The sequence below is a fragment of the Ictidomys tridecemlineatus genome, chromosome 6, assembly GCF_052094955.1.
Source record: "Ictidomys tridecemlineatus isolate mIctTri1 chromosome 6, mIctTri1.hap1, whole genome shotgun sequence".
Lineage (NCBI taxonomy): Eukaryota > Metazoa > Chordata > Mammalia > Rodentia > Sciuridae > Ictidomys > Ictidomys tridecemlineatus.
The window spans coordinates 24,539,613-24,560,240 of NC_135482.1; the positions used below are offsets into that span (position 1 = coordinate 24,539,613).

General features: G+C 47.9%; 1 protein-coding gene across 4 annotated transcripts in view; it reads right to left on the minus strand.

Annotated features, from left to right (window-relative positions):
• Plxnc1 (plexin C1) overlaps positions 1 to 20,233 on the minus strand; it is a 145,240-nt gene extending 125,007 nt beyond the window's left edge. For 3 of the 4 annotated variants that reach the window (XM_078053000.1, XM_005324463.2, XM_078052999.1), the window contains exons 1-2: positions 18,749 to 20,231; positions 422 to 562 (exon numbers count right to left, since the gene is read on the minus strand). In XM_078053000.1, the coding sequence (XP_077909126.1) occupies positions 422 to 562; positions 18,749 to 19,810 (1,203 nt within the window). In that variant the 5' untranslated portion in view covers positions 19,811 to 20,231. Of the gene's footprint in view, positions 1 to 421; positions 563 to 18,748 lie in introns of all 4 variants that reach the window. The other variant, XR_013440389.1, reaches the window with a different exon arrangement.
• Between the last annotated feature and the right edge of the window lie 395 nt (positions 20,234 to 20,628).

A 20,628-nucleotide genomic window follows, 5' to 3' on the forward strand; every position in this document is an offset into this window, starting at 1 on the left:
CTTCTCTTTGAAGTTGTGAGAAATCAGGTGCTTTGTTCATTTCCAATGTAACAGAGACGGGACTGAAAGGTTAAATGTCTCAGGAAGGTGACTCAGGGATGGGGACCGGGCAGAACCCAGTCACCTCACCCAGCAGCACAGGAGTAAGGAAGAGAAACTGGCTGGTTCTTCCAGTTCAAGGTGGCTGGTGCTTCATTACATGCTGGGGGGCAGGAAGGAAGGGGTCACGACATGCACACTTCCAGAATTTCCCCCAAGCCATTTCTAGGGTTCTCCAGGGGTTGACCAAACAACCCGGTTGATATGGTCTCAGGTTCTAACTCAGGAGCATACATAAGAAATACAAAATGCAAACAACAACCACCCCGCAAAATGGATTGCTATTAAAATCAGACATTCCAAGGAGGCACAGAAAACCAACCTTCAGTAACTGGCCATCTCCAGTCCCCAAGAATAAAATAGTCCTGTTCATTACCACGGTGCCATAAACAGAGGTCAGGTCGGAATGGATCAAGGTGGATGATGCAATTGGCTGAACTCTTTCAGGTTTATCCCCTTCTTTCTGAACACATACACAAACGCACAAAGAGAGAGAGAGAAAAAAAATTTTTCTTTTAATAGTAATACTTCTCATTATACAAACAAAATGTCATGCATGACCTCTTAGGAAGGACCCCACTCTGGACTCCAAATACATTTCCCCCAACAAGATCCCCAAGAGCAGCTGTCATCCCCTTTACAGGTGAAATCACCATGCTTGCCCAACCCACAGACAGAGATTTGTTTACTATGTATTAACATGTATTGATCGCCAGCAGCGAGCTAGCCATCCATTTAACACTCGCCCAGCTGATGTATGAAGCCGAGTTCTACTTTATTGCCAAGAGAGCCCACTGCTGAATCAGGAGGGAGACCATCCTACACTTGGCTGTGTGCAGTAGCCTGCCGCAATTCATTTTAGCTAGGCATTGGCTTCCGTGACGTTAAACACAAACATTTCCCAAGATGCGACTCAGAGGATCCTATTGGGTGGGATGGCAGAGAGGAAGGATTTTGGATGGACAAGAAAAGTGCTCTGGGAAGCCCAAAGCCAAGGTAACCGATTCAGGGGGCAAAGAGGCCAAGATGCCACCGTGGACCATGGGCCAGACACAACCACAGGGCTTAAGAAGAACCCCAGTATTAGGGCTGGACCCGGAGCTGATGCTTTTAAAGAGGAAACGAAAAAGCCTAACTCCTAACCCGAAAGCATTTAAATTGTCTGAGACTTTGAGCGCATGTAATCACATGCTTGCTCCTGATCATTAAATAAAGCCCCTCTTTAAACCCAGAGCAGAGAGGGTGCCGACCAAAATGTCTTTTTCCTTTTTGTTTAAAAGGAATGAAGTGCCTCATGCTGCTTCCTGCCTTCAACGACAGGAAACTGAGTTTGTTACACAAATCTCTGGAAGACAGGGAGCTAGAAAGAGCCAGTGCCGTCTGTAGCTACTGAACACAGTGTGATAGCACACTTTATCTGCCAGAGCTGGGTTCCCAACTGCACGAAGGTTTTCAAAGGCACATTTCTGTTTCAGCCAATGAAGAGCCTGCAAACTTGAGCTCAGCAGACCAGCAACTCCTGAAATGGCCCTGTTTGGGGAGCAGGGAGGTAGGTGGGCAGGGGTAGACTAAGTCTTATTAACTTCATTATATTATTGCCGACAGTGTTTATGTCTTTCAATTTATGTCTTATTAAATATTCATTATTTTTAAACCCACCAAGTTTCATTACCATCTAAACTAAATGGATTCATGGACTAAATTGATTTCTGAAGCCTTTTAAGTGCTGTCGTTATTTCTTTGTTGAAGTTGCGCTGTGAGGAATAGATAAGCTGGCGGGGATCTCTCCAATGCCCTGATCACTTTTCAAGGAAAAGATGTCATAACCTTAGAGAAAGTGGCTTATTTGCATAAAATATTCTATAGCGGATTCAGTTTAAGGAGATTTTTGGAAAAGCCCATTAGAGATTTTTTTCTCCCCCTGTTAACAGATAGCACTTTTTCAAGCTGCAGGAAAGATGAGGAACTGTCCTGTTAAAATTGAAGTGAAGGGATAAAAAAAAAATCTCTGTGGGTCTAAGGATTGGAACAATAGGTCACTGTTTAGATAAGGAAGCCTCGTGACTATGAGCAGAAGAAGAAAAATCAGATGACCTTTACATTAAAAAAAAAAATAAAACCACATCACACATCTTGCTTTAAAAGAAAACCAGAATTGTTCAAATGTAAGATCCGCTGACCACTGCTATTATTTTTATTAAATATTTGAGTATCGCACAGAGGCTAACTCAGTGAATTGGGCTTCTAGAATGTCTGGGTTTCCAGAATGTTCCACTATCTTTGACTGGGGCACTCCATTCCCTGTCATCTCATAACACGGAGAGTAGAGCCTGTGGCTTCTGGATTGCTCACAAGGACCAAATGGGACACTGTACTCAAGTGTTTGTACTCTGGTATATAGTAGATGCTTCATTAACATACCTACTCTAGTTAGCAAGAATAATGATGCCATGGGTGGCCTTTGCTAAGGTGACATGGGCATCCTGTTTGTGAAAGGCTGGCTTCAAATGACAGAGGCATCTCAAAAAATGATGGGGGACAAGGAAAAAAAATTGGCTCCAAATTGCTATCACCCCTGTTCTGTTGTCCTTCCCTGACTTCTGACTGGTTCTCAGCAATTGTATTTTTTCAAATTAAGTCCTAGATCAATAGCATAGGTATGGAGTACAACCATTAAATCCATGTTCCCAAACTTGAGAGGCTAATGATATAGAAAACCTCCTGGGGATCGTTTGCATTTGAGTGTGGTTCACACTTATAGGTGATGGGCAATGACCTAACTCTGTTGGGAGTTGTTTTTCTTAACTGATAAGGCTAATGGGCCTTATTGGTAGGATAGTTATGAAAAAAGAAGAAATAATTGATAGAAGTCATAATACTATCAATAAGACCAACTAACATGTATCAATACTTTCTTGGTGCCACTCCTTGTATTGTGTTTTATCATCTCACCCAGTAGGGGCAGTATGTGTAGTGTGCCAGATGGCCTGGGTTTGAATCCTGGCTCTGTTCCTTTCTAGATAAGTAATTCATGCTCATTAGTTAACCTCTCTGTCACTCAGTTTCCTCCTTTATACAATAGGAGTGATGATGATAGCATCCATTTGTTTTGCACACCAAAGGAGTAAAGTTCAGAAGGATGTCTGGCACATGGCAACACACAATCTATGCTTGCTATCATTTCCTTATTTAAAAAACACAAACACCATGGCCGTTATTCCCACCTTCATTGCCGAAAGAACCCTGATTTTGTTCAGATAGTGATAACCCTAAGCATGTCAGAAATCAAGCCAAATGGCAACTGCATTTTCTATTGTCAGATACTTGCTTTCCTACCCCACAGAGCTAAGTGTGGCCAGTTCTGGTGTCCTAGTTCTGGGCTGTGAGGTGTAAGATGTCCACAGGAGGGACTTTTGGGAATAAGTTACTTTCTCCATAGGAGAAGGCTCTTGAGGAGAGCCTAAGAGCTATCTTATCTCACTTCTTCCCCTGGAATACAGTAGCTCTAGGCAATCATGTGCAGATTGGTGGTAGCCATTTTGCTTCCATGAAATTCAAGATGGCAGATGAAATTAACAGGCTAAGCCTGGTGAAGGGGAAAGACAAGGGACCCTAGGTTCTTGAGGACACCACTGTGCCACAGACTTCCAACCTTTAAACTTCTTGTAAGTTAACAACAGGTACCATGGTTTAAACCACTGATGACTGCGTTTTCTGTTACCTGGAACCAAAAGCAAGCCACTATCTAAGAAATGAGAATCATGACTTGTTGGACCAGACACTAGGCCAGCCTGGAGGACCATCGCCACAGTCAGGATTTTGTAGCCAATTATAAGAGAGCCTGGGAGGAAATAGGAAAGAGGAGGCTTGGGCCTCATGAAAACCCAAGGGACTGCTCTGGCTGAATGGAAATGGATTCTTTTGTGCTGGAAACACACAGAAATGGACAGGTCCCCGTGAATGGAGAAAGGAGCCCTCTGAATGGCTTTCTTATGCTCATTTCAGCAAATGAAAACAAAAGAGAGACAGGCTCCAGAGAAGCCTTCTTACAAAAATGAAGTTAATACCTAGGGAGCCACACAGAAAAAGGGGGGGAATGGTGCAGCCGGCCCCCTGTGTCCAGAAATTATTCTTACTCTTTTTTTTTTTCCAGCCTATTTTCTATCTTGCCCTTCTCTCCCCTTAGGGCATAATGGCTAATGTTGCTCTCAGCCTATTCTGTCTAGTTTATTATGTGTAATTTATTTCTGAATCCCAGCCTCTGCTTGTTCGTCTGTGTGTAACAAGGTTAATGCCGTGTAATGATGCTTTTGCCAGTTCTGCCTTTCATGACAAAATCCAATCTTGATTTAGCTCTAAACCTTGTCTCCCCTTTGGGCTTTCTTGGTTCCCTCAGAGTTGTCATTCTGCCTTGCCTTCCTGCCATGTCTAACCACAAAGGCACGCCTACACTTAGCCCGCTCTGAGGGAAAACTTTTCTCAGCCAGAGGAAAAGAACTATCTTGTCTCTAGTGAAGTTTGGGCTGAAGGAGTGGGAGCTCTGGGTCACCCAGACTATACACCAAGGAGTGTGCTGGTGCATGTGTGTGCACACACACCTGTGTGTACTCACATGTGTGCATGCATGTACCTGTGTTCACACATGTGTGTCTTGTGTGCATGCCCACATGTGTGTGCACACGCATCTGTGCATGTGTGCATGCATGTGTATATATTGTGTGTGCATATATGAAGGTATGCATACGTATGTACATGCATATTTGTGTGCACACATGTGCATGCATGTAAGTGTGCATGTGTGTATGTATGCATACATATATACGTGTGTATTGTGTGCATGCGTGTTCATGTGTGTAAGTGTGCGTGCATGTGTGTGCATATGCTTGAGTGCCTGTGTTGTATGTGTGCACGTGTACATGTGTACGCATGTGCGTGTGCACATGTGTATATACACAGGGAGCAGTGATTGTGTCATGAGGACAGCTTGACCTTCCTGCAGCTCCTTTGCACTATTTTCCGTTGACAATAACACTCTCCTGTTGTGCACTGCACAACTCTAGAGGGCACCAGTTGCATACTCAATGTTTACTCAAACATTGAGCAATGCTGCGGCCCTGCTCCATCGTGTGACAGATGGACAGGCTCGGGAGGTGCAGGTCAGGTGTTCACAGCCACACTGCTGCTCTTGTGGCAACGCCCAGAGAAAATGTGCAAAACGCAGGGCCTCTGTGTCAGGAGCCCAGCGAGAGCCCGGCATTTTACCTCCAGAGGTGTTAAAAGGACTGGTGTATGTTGGTTTTTCCTTATAAGGACAAGGGCAAATACCAACTGGGTTCTTATTAATTTCTTACACATTGATAAAATGCTTCTCTTGGGCAGTTAATTCTGCTCTGTTCCCATGGGACGCACATGTTTTTTAAGCGGTTTCTCCACTGTTTGTTATTCCTGACTCACACAGGGGTCCACCTGCAGTTAGGAAAACCCTGACAAAGCCCTGCACCCAAGTTCTGGCCCCTGCTCTGGCTCTTATAGGTCGCTCAATATGGGCCAGTGAAGTCCCCAAATCAACCTCAGTGACCACATCTGTAAAATGGATGTGGTAATATCACATGCCCTGCCTGTCCACATTATTGCGAGGCCCCAATCAAATCCTGTGTGTGAAAATAATTAGCAAATGACCTTCCTCAATCCAGGGAAACCAAATGAACAATTATTCACCCGAGTTAGCGACTTGATTAGCCATTAAGACTCCCGTTGCTTTCTCTATTCTTCTGGAGTACACAACATTGATCGGGTTCTAAGTTTACGGCATCTCTCTGCTCCTCTGTGGGGTGAATTTACATGGGGGACTCAAATGATCAAAAGAAAACGTTCAAAGTTTGCAGGAGGAACGAGGCAAGGACAGCAGTTCAGGGACACCCTGGGCAGCCCTACCAGGCAGCAGAGTGCTGCAGGATGCGTTTCTCACCCTCCCACCTGCTCCTGCACCCCCTCCTCCCCCCCAGGGCTCCAGTGACCTCCCGCCTGCCAGTCCCACGCACCCTTGAAGTAACCATCCAGGATTTGTATCTTTCCTCCTCCTTGCTTCATACCCCACATCTAAATCTCCCTCCCCTCCCTACGGTTAATTTCAATTAAAAGACAACTTGAGAGGCTGGGGATATGGCTCAGCGGTAGTGTCAGGCGCTAGGTTTGATCCTCAGCACCACATAAAAATAATAAATAAATAAATAAATAAATAAATAAAATAAAGGTATTGTGAAGCAGGACCCTGTCCACAAAATGCCAATAGGGCCCCCAGCATTTTGGCTCCCCAAAGCCCCTCCCCGACCTTTCCAAATAGCCATGTCATGGTGCCCTGAACCACTAGGATCCATGCCATGGCTTCTGTGTGGCTGGAAGATAGTTGTCCAGGCTCATCTCCGCACCAGCGCTGCTCCTCTCTGGTCTTCCTCACTCACTTCTCTCTTCCATCACTCCCCCTGTCCAGTATGTGAAAAACCTGGGCCAAATTTTCCAGCAATCTCAGGGGCTCTACCCAGCCCACGCCTCCATCACCCCCCTGATGATCTTCAGCCAGAGCCTCCTGGCCTCTCCCTCACAGCCACCATCTATTCGCCATCCAGTAGCAGGGAGATCTTTTAAAACAGAAAATCACTCATGTGGCTCCTTTGCTGGGACTTCTTCCCTGTCTTCCCAGCACTCTTTGAATTAAACCTATATTCCTCCCCAGGCCCTACCCAGCTGCTCCCCCACCACTTCTTCAAACTCATTCTTTGCCACTCTTCTCCTCCTTCATCTGTTTCGGGTCCCAGGGTGGCTTTCTTTCAGAAACATGTGTCTTCGACATATTACCGAGTTTCTGCTTCAGGGCCTTGAAACCTCCTCCTTCCCATCCCGCCTCCCCTTCACTCCCTCACGGGCTGTTTTTCCCCCCCAACCTTTCAGATCTCAAGTTAATCTTCCCCTAGTCGTGGATGTCGAGCATAGCTCACCCCATCCCTATGCCAGTTGCTTATTCTGAGCCGTTGCACTCCACTTATGTCCTTCAAAATACTTATTATATTTACAGTTTTAAATTTTTAAGTTAGTGTCCATTTTTCCAATGGACTGTAAGGTCTACAAGAGTATCTTATCCTATACTCTGAATGTGGCATACACCAGCATCTGGCATGCAGTAGGTTGTCAATGAATGTTTATTGAATGAATAAAAACATACATGGATCAATGTTTGAATACTTTCGGTCAATATCTCATCAGGCAGTAGGAGATGCTGCTAAGTAAGCCTAATCATTATAGAGTTCTTTAATTGAGCCAAGATTTGTCCCTTGTAAACAAATGGGCCTTGGATATGCCTTGGGGAGCAATAGAGAGCTGCCCCACACCTGTTACCATGTATCCTGGCCTTCTCTATATTTTCTTTTTATTTTTAAGAAGATGTGATTTTTTAAAAATGATTCTTTAGTTGTCATTGGGCCTTTATTTCATTTATTTGTATGTGATGCTGAGCTCGAACCCAGTGCCTCACACATGCTAGGCAAGCGCTCTACCACTGAGCCAAGCCCTAGACCTTCTCTATATTTTCTATAGTTCATCTAAAGTTCATCAACAGCTGGTAAGAGTTTTGGCATCTGTCTCCTTCTGTGTCCATAGACAGTCTACAGACACAGTAGACTTAAAAATGTGGGTCTAAGGAGTAAACAAAGCACTTGACATGTGCTCTGACCAAAGCAAAGAATAATAGGACCGTTCTTTCCCATGATTAGAATAATAATTGTATGAACATGGCCTAGCATTGTTTTAACTCCTTAGAATAAAAATTGCTGATGATAGCATGGAAGAGTAAGAAAAAAAAGCAAGAGATTTAGAATACACAATACGTGGGTTCAAGCTCCCACTCCATCAGACAGTCATGCAGTTTTCTCTGTCTGTCTGTCTGTCCATCTGTCCATCCATCCATTATTCATGGAGCGCTTGCTGTTGGCCAAGTTCTTGATCTCTAAAATACCATGAGAATAAACCCTCTCTTGTCAGAATAAACCAAGTGGGTTCTGAAACAAAACAAGACATTTTGCATTGCACATCATGGTTTCTGAACACTTGATAGTTGGGAGGAATGGTCCAAGCAAGGGTGCCATCATTTACACAGTTTAGGGGCAGAATTCAGGGACTCCATGAAACAGGATGAGAAGAAAACAATTGGGGGCCTGGTTTGTGGCTCAGTGGTATGGTGCTTGCCTAGCATGTATGAGGCATTGGGTTCGATTCTCAGCACCAGATATTAAAAAAAAAAAAAAAAGTTAAATAAAGATCCATGGACAACGTAAAAAATATTTTCAAGGAAATCTTTATTTTAGCAAGCTCTAACTGAAATGTAGCATCTCCTTTAATTCTGGATTCAGGCCACAGAAGTATTAACTAAACCTGTGACTTTGTCACCAAAAGAAATCAGATATTTTCATATCGCTTTCTAGTTGCTGTAGATATCTCAAAATATCTTTCAAGTTCATCTCTACTTTGAAATTAGGATAGTTACTGCGGCTAGATCTTGCTGGTGCATGTGTTAAGACACATTAACTATATCTCAAATTTTCAAAAAGAATTATGTATCTGCATATGAATATAATTGGTTTATGTTGCAATCATTTAAAAAAAAATTTATGCATTGAAAAACATTCTGAAAAAGGCTCTATGGGCCTCCTCAGAGGACAAAACCTCCAGAGTTAGGAAGAGAAGCACCCGAAGCCCAAGAGTCTGACGCCAGATGACACCCACTGCTACCAGCTGCTCTGGGTGACCCCCTCCTCTTGCCTCAGAGAAGCAAGGGTCAGCACTTGGAGTCCAATTTTTAAAAGGGGTCACCGATGGAGAAAGGAGCCTAAGGAAGACGCCAAGGAGCAGTGATCAGGAACAGCTGGTGTGTTAGATAACGTGCTTCTTCAACCCGGCTGGGGGAGGAGGGGGAGGACAGGAATCCCGCCTCACTGGTAGGGGAGCCACCAGGAAATCTCCTTCCTGTGCTTCTACTCTTCCTATAAACACAGCTCCAGGGCTGGAGCCTCCTGGAAGCGCTCACCTCACAGTTCTGTAATCACTGCCTTTTGCAGTAGATGATGAGCACTTTCTTCCCAGTTCTGGGATCGTTTGCTCCTCAGCATGTGTGTCAGGCTTTGGATGCCTGGAAGATGAGCTGACCTAGCCACTCCCCTTGCTGTGGTCTGAATGTGACCCCAAAACCCATGTGTTGGAAATGTAACGTTAATGGCATCTGAACTTCAGGAGGTAATTAGGTTTGGACGAGTTTGTGAGGGTAGGGCCCCCACCACGGCCTTACTGCACGCTTGCTCCGTCTCCCCGTGTCATGCGCTCTGCCCTGCTGTGGGTACAGCAGGAAAGCCCTTGCCAGGTGCCAAGCAGATGCCGTACCATGCTCCTGGACTACCGGCCTCGAGAACCAACAGCCAAATTAGCATGCATTCTTTATAAATTACCTGGTTTCAGGTTTTTCTTTTTCCCCCCATAGCAACAGAAACCACACTAAGATAGCACTCAAGGTACATATAACTCAAATGGAGCTGTGTGCGCCCCAAACAGAGCCTGGTACACTCCAGGCTTTAGGGAGCATATCCCCACCTGCCCCGGCCCCGTGCGCATGTCCATGGCCAACTTCTGACTTAGAAGTTCTTCCTGGATGTCCCAAAGGCACCAATCAACAATTACCCTCCCCTTCTAATGTGTCACCAACACTTCTCAACACTGTCTTAAAAAGCGATTTCACTTCCTCTCCACCCACGCGGCCACTCCTGGGTCAGGTGTTCAATATCCCCCCATTGGATTATGGCAAATAAACAGAACCCATCTGTGTCGCTTTGTACTAGGACTCTGTCACCACTCTTGACCAAAGTGACATTATTTCTTGCCTGGACTATGGCAAAGAGCCTTCTGCGGGCTCCCCTGCTTCCTCTGCAGCCCGTCTCTCATCCATTCCCCACCGGGCAGCCATTACTTAGGAACTCAAATCCAATCATTTCGCTTCCCTTCAAAGGCTCTCCTATGCTTTGAGAATAAAATCTAATCTTCTTCCCACAGCCTAAGGGGCCTGCAGGACCCTGCTACCATTTCCTTGTCCTGGGCTGTCCTCTAGTTCTTTTTATTTACTTTCTCCCTGTCCACAACCACGTGGACCTTTTGCTCTTCAGACTGACCAAGTTGTCCCTGGAACCTGTCCTTGGTCACTCCAGCTCTCCAAGGGGAAGCCCGCCACTGTCCATTCTCATCTTCCTGGAGTCCACTTGACGTCCTTAGAGAGCACTGTCCCCAACACCCCACTCAAATAGCTCTTTCATCACCTGCTTAGTGACATGCCTCAAGTTTCCTTCTTTATAAAACATTAGTAACAAAGTTTCCCCACATGGAAAGTGATGATGAGAATTAAGTGAGTTAGAATTGGGAAAGTATATAAGTATATAGTACATAAATATATATCTAGTATATTATAAATTTCAGCTCTCTTTATATGAATATCTATTTATTTGCTACATGGCATATTGTTTGCCCTATTTCCTGCTGATGTAAATATTTCCACACTCTGCTGGCCACAGAATAGAAACTTGAGAGATTATTTGTTTCACCCAATGACTGTCCTTCAAATCAGCTGCTTTGCCTCTAGTCTCACCTCATCCACTTCTGAGTTTTCTTTCTAGAACACTCTCCGATTGTGTACACTAATGACCCTGCCGTTATCCTCCAGTGGCTACAGCTAGAGTTTTCACATCCTGCTCAGCAGAAGTTCCTTTGAGACGCTTCGAGGACAGGCATGAGAGGAAGCGGGCCAAGCTGTAGGGTCTGGGAACCTTTCAATGACCTGCTTCACTAAGAGCCCCCAGCATTTGTAACAGACTCACCCAGGACAACAGGTTATTGATGATTTGCTATTCTTTTGTACCAATGGAGCTTTTGTTACCATGCTCTGAGGTGCTGGGTGTTAAACCTAGGAGCACCTTAGCACTAAGCTACATCCCCAGCCTTTTTATTTTTATTTTGAGATGAGGTCTCATTCAGTTGCCCAAGGCTGGCTTTGAACTTGTGATTCTCCCACTTTAGCCTCCAGAGTAGCTGGAATGAGGGGCATACGCCAGGTATTTATTTTCAAGGCAAGGTTTGGAAAGTCAGAAGGTGACTGACCGTCGGGATCAAATCTAACCACCTTGGCCCGTCTCATTAAGCCTGTCGCCATCTGGACCTGCATGCTCATTTGTGGATGCTCCTCAGCCAGGGGGAGCAGCCTGTGGCTCATAAGCTTATTCAACATCCCGTTTGTGTGCGCTGGGCCCGCTCTCCAGACTCCCTTCTCTGCCCTCTCCACTTAGCTTCAAGACGCAGCTCAAGCGTCACTTCTCTGGAGCCTCCCAGGTCCTGCCAGGGAGAGGGTGACACCCCTTCTGGAAGTTTCCAGGGCATCTTCCTGTTAAATGTCTCCTACTGTATCCAACCCTGTGTGAAGGTTTGTTTCCTTCTCGCTCTTTCCACGATAGCAGGAGGCAGCCAATCACCACTTTGTGGGCCAAAGCTGGCCTGCTGCCTGATTTCTGAATGGCCCATGTGCTAAGAATTGTGTTTAGATTTTTAAATGGTTGAGGGAAAAGAAAAAAGAATAATTCATAACGAGTGAAACTTATAAGGAATTCAGGTTTCGGTGTCCATAAAGTTTTATTGGAACACAGCCCTTGCAGGTTCATTGATGGATCCTCTATGACTGTATTCACAACACAACAAGGGAGCTCAGAAATTGTGACAAAGGTCATATAAGGTTCATAAAGACTAAAATATTGATGATTAAACTCTTCATAGGAAAGTTTGCTGACTCCTGCATTGGCCAGAGCCCTGAGAAAGAAATAGGGTCAAATTCCCCCAATAACTTCTCTGAGAAAAATGCTCTATGTAACTATCACATAATCAGTGAAACCAATGTGACACCAACTATAGGATCTGTGAATGTAAGTCACAGTTTTATTTATTTTTGTGACCATATAAAAATTAGTACTTCATCAAAATAGAACAATATCACTAAGAAAAGCTATGAGCGCATTTAATAAAAATCCAACCAACCAACTGTCAGTTGTGGTGGCACACACCAGTAATCCCAATGGCTCAGTAGGCTGAGGCAGGAGGATGGCGAGTTCAAAGCCAGCCTCAGCAAAAGCGAAGTGCTAAGCAACTCAGTGAGACCCTGTCTCTAAATAAAATATTAAAAAGACTGGGGATGGGGCTCAGTGCCCCTGAGTTCAATCCCTGGTACCCAAAACAAAACAAAACAACCTACCAACCAACACACCAACCAATCTACTACTACTGTGCTCCTGTTCCAATGAACAGGCTATGATATATACAAATTGTCCCCAAGGTGACTCTATGATTTCTCATCTCCCTCATCTATAAGCCAACACGTTTGAGAAAGAAGTGGTCACCAAGAAACTTTAAGGCAGGCAGAGATGATGCCGCAGTATTATGGTCAAAATGTTGGTCACGGTCTGGCTGTTCCATCACAGTGCCTGCTGGGGACCCTCATGTATTTGTCCCCATTCTTCTGATTAGATTCGAGGTTGGTACCTGTCTCAAGAGCAGCAAATACCTACTCTGAACAAGGGTTCATCATCTGGTGTGAAAAGCTAAGTTGAACCCAATTCTCTCTCTTTCCTAATAATTTGCACTAAGTCACACAGAAAGCCGTTGCCAGTAGTAGCCAAAGCAAAAGGAGAAAGTCTGTCTGTTAAGATGCAGACTGGGGACAAAGGCAGGCTGAGCCACATGCAGGTGGAGGCAGACTCTAAAGGAAGCCGGGAGACACTTGGAGCAGGACAGAGAGAAGTGCTCGTGCTATGTTAAGGTGAAGCCTTGAAATGGGCATCAATCATTTCCTGATGCCGGGTTCCCTGGAGCTGCCTTGAGTTCAGAAGCGCCCTCCAGCTCCATATCAAGGAGCTCCATTCATTACTATTACTAATTGTGATAGTCAGTGCCTATGATAGCATTTACTATGGGCCAAGTGTGGCTAATTCTTCATGTATTAATTTATACATCCAGACAATAACCCAAGAAGCAAACAGGATCCTGCTTACAGGTCAAACTGAGGCACAGAAAGGTTAAATAATTTTCCTAGGGCTACACAGTTGTTGGTAAGCGCTGGTCCCAGCTGACCTGGCTCTAGAGACTGTGCATGGGACCATTACACAGGACTGCTCCTTTTCCTAGATTACCATGTAATTCCACGTTTCTGTCCATGAAATCCTTCATCTTCTTGTTTGAGCTTATTCAAGTAGATCTTCACAACCTACTGTACCTGGGTAGGCTAGCAACTGATATCAGGGCTGATGCTATGAAGAAAAGACCCCAGAGCCAGAGGAAATGTTTAGAGTGTGGAATTGGTTTGAGTGCACAGCAGAGAAGAAGATTCTAGAAATTCCTACCCATGCTGGAGTAAAATGCAAGTAAACAGTTGTTATGCAAGAATTAAAGAGATGATTAAACTCTGACTTATAGGTTTTTGAGATTATGAGCCCACAAATAGTAAGGCTTTAGAAGCTTTCTAGTTGTTGCCATTGAGTAATTGGGAGAGAATAAGGAATACAGGGGTCATGAAATGAGTAGGATTCCTTTTATGGCCCTATGTAAAATGCAATGGGAAAAAAAAAAAAGGACAAGTTCCCCATCCCAGGGGGATCCCATTCTCATTTGGAATACAAGGAAAATGGTTTTCTCTTACCACAGTGTTTCTCCAATCTGAGCACGAATTCAAATCTTGTTAAAACATTGAGAGAATCTTGTTCAAACTGTTTGTTTAAACAGTTGTTAAAGCTCCCTACCCCCAGAGTCCTAAGTAAGTCTGACGTAGGGCACAAGAATTGACATCTCCAGCAAATTCCTAGATGATATCCATGATGCTGGTCCAGAGACCACACTTTAAGAACCTCTACCCTATAGCATAAAGCCTTTTCCTCTCGTATTTGAGAGGCACAATTGTGCCCATTATTAACCCCTGAAAACCCAGTTACCCTGGGTTTCTGTGGTCAGAGCTGACTTCCAGATTAGCAACACCAGCAGCCTAGCTGTTCCAATGAGCAGGGATATAAGAGCCAGAATCCCAGAGGATGCCATATTCCCTAGGACTAGGGAAGAAAAGGACTCTGGAGCATTAGAAATTAAGAAAAAAGACAATGGTTGAGGGTTAAGGAAATGAAAGGTGGCCAGGCTCAGGAAGGTATTGCTGCTAACTATAGAAAACCTCTCTTTCTCTAAGATCCTTCACTTATACATTCAACAGATATTTCTTAAGCCCCGACTCCATGCCAGACACTATGTATGGGGTTCAATAGAGAAGACCCTCTGAGGTCATTTACACTGAGTGCAAAGAACACCAGCACTGACTAGAAGATGACCGATGGGAAAGCACAAACCCTCCCAGAGCCAGAACTTCAGGTGGTCACAGCTGCAAACGGTGACCTTGGCAGTGGTCTATGTGTACATCCACAAACAGCTGGTCTTATCATATCCGTTACAGGGGCCTCACCTGCTCCCTGCAGGGTAGACCAACACTCAAACTCAGAGTCTGTGAGGACAGACAGCCCATGGCAGTGGTTAAAAGCACAGGTCCTAGAACTAGACCCCCCAGGTTCCAAATCCTCTGCTGTTTACCAGCTACAGAACCTAACCAAGCTCTCTGGGTCTCAATTTTCTCATCCATAATCTTCCTAATAGCTACACTCCTTGCCTCATACGGTGACCAAAAATCAACAGGAAAATAAGGCATGTAAATTGCTCTGCACAAAACCTGGCCATAATAACCATTCAGTGCGTTGTAGCTATGATTGCTTTTTCCCTCTTTCTAAGTGGGTGCTGTGGTCGCAGTTGTCCTTTTGAATCTATCCTTGTGTATCAGATGTGTGTGTGAAGGTAAAAACTCCCCATCTAGTCTACAGACGGCAAATGGCTCAACAGAATCATAACAGAAGCAGAAGAGGAGTCAACATCGTGGGAAGTTTGTGGATTTTGAGGCCCACAGGTCACGAGGCTGGGTGGAACCGAGATACCACTTCTACACACGGCAGCTGGCTGTGTCTGGGGCTGCATGTGAGTGCTCTGTGGTTGTATGCATGACACTCAAATGACATCAGCCTTTAGAATGATGTGTGTGGAAGAAGGGGGAACTCTCCCACTGGCAAGGGTTGGAATGAACTAGAGGAGTCAGTCCTGAGGACCAAACTACAAGAAAACAGATTACCCTCAGTGTCTACAGAGGGGTAGCCACCATGTTTAAACCACAAGCATCCCCAGGGCCCACAGAGAGCAGCAGCAGTCAGAATAGCTTGGAACAATCTATCTTCACAAACTTGAATACAAACACTTCTCTGAGGGTCGCACTGGTGTAGTCATCAGGAGTATTTGTCTCTACAGGGTCTGCAGGAATCACCTGACTTGGCACATTTGGGGACTGTGGTGAACCTGCTGTAGTTGTAAAAGTGCAATCAAAGTTGGTGGCAAGATAGAATAAGAAACGTCCATGTGTGCAAGCCGCTAACTTGTTGCACAAGCACCTTGGAAATTAATCCTTAGCAGTAAAGGTTAAAGGGGAGACGCAACCAACAGGAGGACAGGAAATAAGAAGAGAACCAAGTCAGGCTTGGTGGCGCACTCCTGTAATCCCAGCAACTTCAGCAACTTGGGAGTCTGAGGCAGGAGCACTGTAAGTTGGAGGCCAGCCTCAGCAACATAGTGAGGCCCTAGGCAACTCAGCCAGACTGTGTCTCAGAATAAAAAAATAAAAAGAGTGTGAGATATTTCTCAGCAGTAAAGTGCCCCATACTCCTCCACCCAAAAAAGAAGAGAACCAATCAAGAGATAGGAAAACAACCCATTCAGTTCTGTTCCTATCCATGTTTGAATGAAGATGGAAAATATAGGTGCAGCTAGGAGGAGAGGCAGAGGCAAGCAAACCCAGCTGCTGTGCCTTGCTGCCTGTGGATTACTGGTAAAATGACTGTGTTTGCTCTAAAGGAATCACTGTTGGAATCTATGGAGGCTCCCTCTAGAGTGTTTCAGGTTTGACTCCTGTTTTTTTTTTTTTTTTGTCACCTATAATTCAGCATGTCTCTCAAAAACACATTCAAGACCCGAAAATAAAATGCAGAACAAATGTAACCAAATGACATCATTCTTCTGAGTGACAACCGAGGGCACATGGATCCCATGACCCCATTAAACAGGGTTGTAACCTACTATTGTCCCTTCAGTGGCAAAATTGGAGGCACCCAGCACAGAGCATTGCTTCTGCTGGCAGGTATCAAACAAATATTTGTTGAATTAAGTATCTTATCTGCCTAGTTAATAGGTTAGAAGACTATCAGCCCTTTCATCAAAACTACCACCTTTATTTTCATTCAAACTCCTCTTAAAATTCAATTCCATTAAGGCTTTTTAAATGCATACTAGCAGCAAGGAATTTACTTAAATGAAAAAAGAAAAAAAAAAAAAAAGCAAAACTCCAAGCTCCCACCTGTGCAGCCATGACATGCTATTGTTCCAACCCGAGTATATTATTTAACTTGGATGACAAGCTCAGGGGGTAGAGACCCCATCTTTCAGAATACACAGCTCTGAGCTCACTGGGAGTTCTCGATAAATAACAGCAGTGAGAAATGCAGTGAAGGGACCTGTTTTCATTATTTATTTTTCCCATTCCAGATTTTTGGCAGCATATGTTTATCCCTTGCTTGATTTCCAAGGGGCAACTCTCTCTCAGGAGCTCCCCTGAAGATGGATAAGCAGCTCTGCGATTTTCCCTGCCCCTCCCCATTCCCATCCCAGCACAAGTAGAAACATAGGATGGAGCCAAAATGTGGATTCTGAGTGCATTCGGGATGCTGCTGGGTTTGGAAGGAAACTGAGTCCTCCAGGACCCAATAGTTAGATGCAGTCAAGAGAAATGTTTTGGTTCCACATGTCGACACAGCTGTCAGATGGCAAAGCTTGGACTTCCACCATTATTACCTGCTGTGGGCCTCTGAGTCTTCTTGTCATTAACCCCAGAGACCAAGTATACCTAAAGCTGGACACAAAGTAATATTTGGGGGGGGGGCGGGGTACTTTCAAGACTTTTGACAGAGAAATGAAGGCAAGCTTTTGCCAAACTTGAACCATTCGAGTATAAAGGTGTATAAAGAGAGCTATTAAATATTAAATGATAACATGTATTGCAAGACTGAGTCATTTAGGGAGCAATGCGTGCTATTTATATGTTTTAAAAAACTATCCCTATGATGAAGATGTTATGTGCCTGTCCCAGCTGACAGGCAGAGAGGAAGAAACAAGTGAGCCATCTAAGGAGCGATCCTTCCTGGACACTGGGGCTAATATTTGATAAGATGTGCTTTTGCAGAGAACCGGGTGGGTGGGGGTGTCCTTCTAGACACTTATTAACACACCTTAGGGCCACTGCTCCCCTGTGCCCTGTTGGTAACAACAATTGCACCCGCACACACATTTTCCAAGTGGAGACTTCTCTCTGACTCATTTTATACCCATACAATGGCAACACCTGTAGCCGTTAATTTCTGCTCTTTGATTTCTGTCCAGTTATAAAGGAGGCTCTCAGCAGGCTCCCCTCTCAGGAGGCATATGTGGAGTCGATGTGCCAGCAGCCTTGGAAGGGAAACGGCCTCCGGAGAAGTGCACAATGGCTCCATAATCCCCATCCACTGGACCCTCTTGAACTGCCGCTTTATTATCCAGTCAAAGAACTGCCAATCTCAAGATTCAAGCCGTGGCCGCCCTGGGAGCCCTGGGGAAACCTGCCTCGTTTGCCTGCTTCAGGCACAGCCCAGGGGTGGTGCCAATGAGCCCCGCAATGTAGTCCAGCAATCGGGAGCCCAGGGACTGCCTGTAGCACCCCAACACTTTCCCTTGCTCTCCCCTCCAGGGTGAGGCTTTTTTTTACCCACAAAGCCGCCTCCTGCCTCCCCAGTGTCTCCCGGAGCTGGAGACCACAGCAACCCTCAACCCAGCCACAGCCCCGCCCCCTTGCGCAGGGTCGTGCTGGGGGTGCTGTGAGCGGCTTTCTCGGGCTCGCATTTATTTACCCGGCTTGAGCAGGCTCCCAACTCTTCAGACCTCATCGTCTGGGTTGCAGAAGGGGGCTGAGTGGGGGCACAAAGGCTGGGGTGTGGCAGCGAGCCCTTTAGGTTCAATGGCTTCTCTGCTGAGGGCACTGTTTGGTAACTGTGTTGACCAAGAGAGTCAAACCCACATGCCTGCTGCGACTGCACAGCAGAGAGGAGTCTGGTGAAGCGAGGAGGGAAAGGGGGCTGCGTGGGGGAGACTCGGGCTCAAACAAGCGTCCGCAATTGAGAGAGAAGGATAGCAGTGGGATGCAGTTAGTAGAGTTTGGAGCCCAACTCCAACCCTGCCCACCCCCTTTATACACTCTCCCTCTGGGGACCTCAGGCTGTGCCTTAGAGTAGCCTGAGGTCTCAGGGGGTGTGCTCCTAAGACCTGATAAATGTCACCCGGATCTCTGCCTCCCCCGCTTTCCCGAGGTGCCTCGGCGGTGGCTCCCGGGCTGCAGCGCTCCTAGCCTGGCCCCGGGAGCAGGACTTACGCAGTTGGGAAGGATCAACTCGAAGTCCCAGCTGCAGCTCTTGGCGCGCGCCTGGATCTCACTCATCCTGAAGAGGCAGAGCGCTGTGGTGGCGGGGGAGCGCCTCTCCTGGCCCTCTCCTGTGGCCGCGCTGAACACGCCCGCCCAGACGTCCAGGGCCTCCACCAGACTAGAGGAGAGGAGCAGCCGGCGGCCGTCGGGGTGTCCGTGGCCGCAGTCCAGGGCCGCCTGGCCCTGGAACAGCACCTCGGAGCTCTGCGCGATGCGCGCCATGCTGGGCCAGCCGGTGGCGGCGCCGCTCGTGTAGTTGTAGGGGTAGTAGGGGAAGTAGACGCTACCGTTCCAGAGAAAGGCATCCACGAAGTGCAGGCTGCCCGCCCCCTCGCGCAGCTTGAGGCGGCCCATTTCCTCGGTGGGCAGGCTGCGCCCCTCGGTGTTCTTGAGCGCAATGGCTGTGGCGCGATCGGATGCTGCGGGGTTGCAGCGGTTGGCTGTCTCCGGCTCCGGCAGCACATAGGTGGCGGCCACCGCCAGGTACCAGCGATTGCTGCTGTTCGCGCGGTACACCACGCCGGCCGTCGAGCCCTGCGGGTGACAAGACACCACCTCGGTGCCGTTGCGCAGAGAGCTGCGGCTCAGGTTGCCCAGGGGCCTCACCTCGCAGGCGCCCCTGTCGAAGGTCCAGCCGGTGAGCAGCAGCCCTCCGGGGTCGGACTCCCCCTCGCGGTAGGGCAGCAGCAGCTTGCTGAAGCTGCTCCCGGGCCGGGGCCGCTCGGGGGGCGCCAACGAGACGGGCTCCGTGCAGTTGCCCGCTTGGTCCCGGTACAAGCGCGAGAGCCTGCGCTCCAGGCTGTAGTCCAGCTGGTCCAGGCAGCTGCCGCTCGCCACGAACACGCCGTCCTTCCGGCTCACCGCGATGGCTCCGATGGCTTGCTCCGACCGCCACACGGACTCCTCCGCGCCCCGGGCGGGCGCCGCCAGCACCAGCAGATAGGCGAGCAGGGGCAGCGGCGCTGCAGGGCGCAGGGGGCGCGGCGGCGCCTTCCTCCGGGAGACCTCCATGGGGCTGGGGGGGCCGCCCCCGGGCAGGGCGCGCGGCGGCGACCGCGGCTCAGGCGCGCGGCGACGGAGACGCGGGCGGCGGCGGCGGCGGTGGCGGCTCCTGCGCGCGCTCGGGCTCCCGCGGCCGCCCCATCCCCGTGGCTCGCCCGGAAAGGAGAGCGGGGAGGACGGCGCGCGGCGGGCTCGCTCCGGCAGCCTGTGCAGCGGCGGCGGCGGCGGCGGCAAGCCCTGCGCGCTCCGGCAACGCTTCCTCCTCGCCCTCCTTCTCCGGAGTTCCTCTGTGCAGCGCTGGCGCTCGCGGGGAGGCGCGGAGGGGAAGGGAGGGGACGGGCGGAGGAGAGCGAGGCGGGCGGGGAGGGCTGGAGAGGTTGGGTGCGCTTGTGCGTTTCACTTTCCCATTGTGAAAGTGGGATGCAACTGGCCCCCTTCCTCATCCTCTTCCCCTCCGCCCTCCGCCTCCTGCCCGCCCGCCCGCCCTCCCTCCACGCCCATCTCCCCTCCCCTCTTGATTCGGTGAGATAGGGAGGAGGGAGGTCTCGTAATTTGGGTTACTGTGTAGGTGGCCTCTTTCATCTATTCATAACAAAGCTGAGCCGCCCTGCCGCTGCCTCCGCGGCCGCCACCATCGCCCCTTGGCTCGCCCGGGGCTCCCAGGGCGCGCTAACCGCGCACGGAGCGGGCTCCCGCGCTCGTCCGCCTGCGGGGCTGCTCCAACGCCCGGGTTTTGTTTACGAGAGCAGCTGGGGGGATACGCCAGGCGCGGGGAGCAGGGAACCCGGACCTAGGGTCGAAGGGGTTGCGGCCGAGGCCCAGGGCTC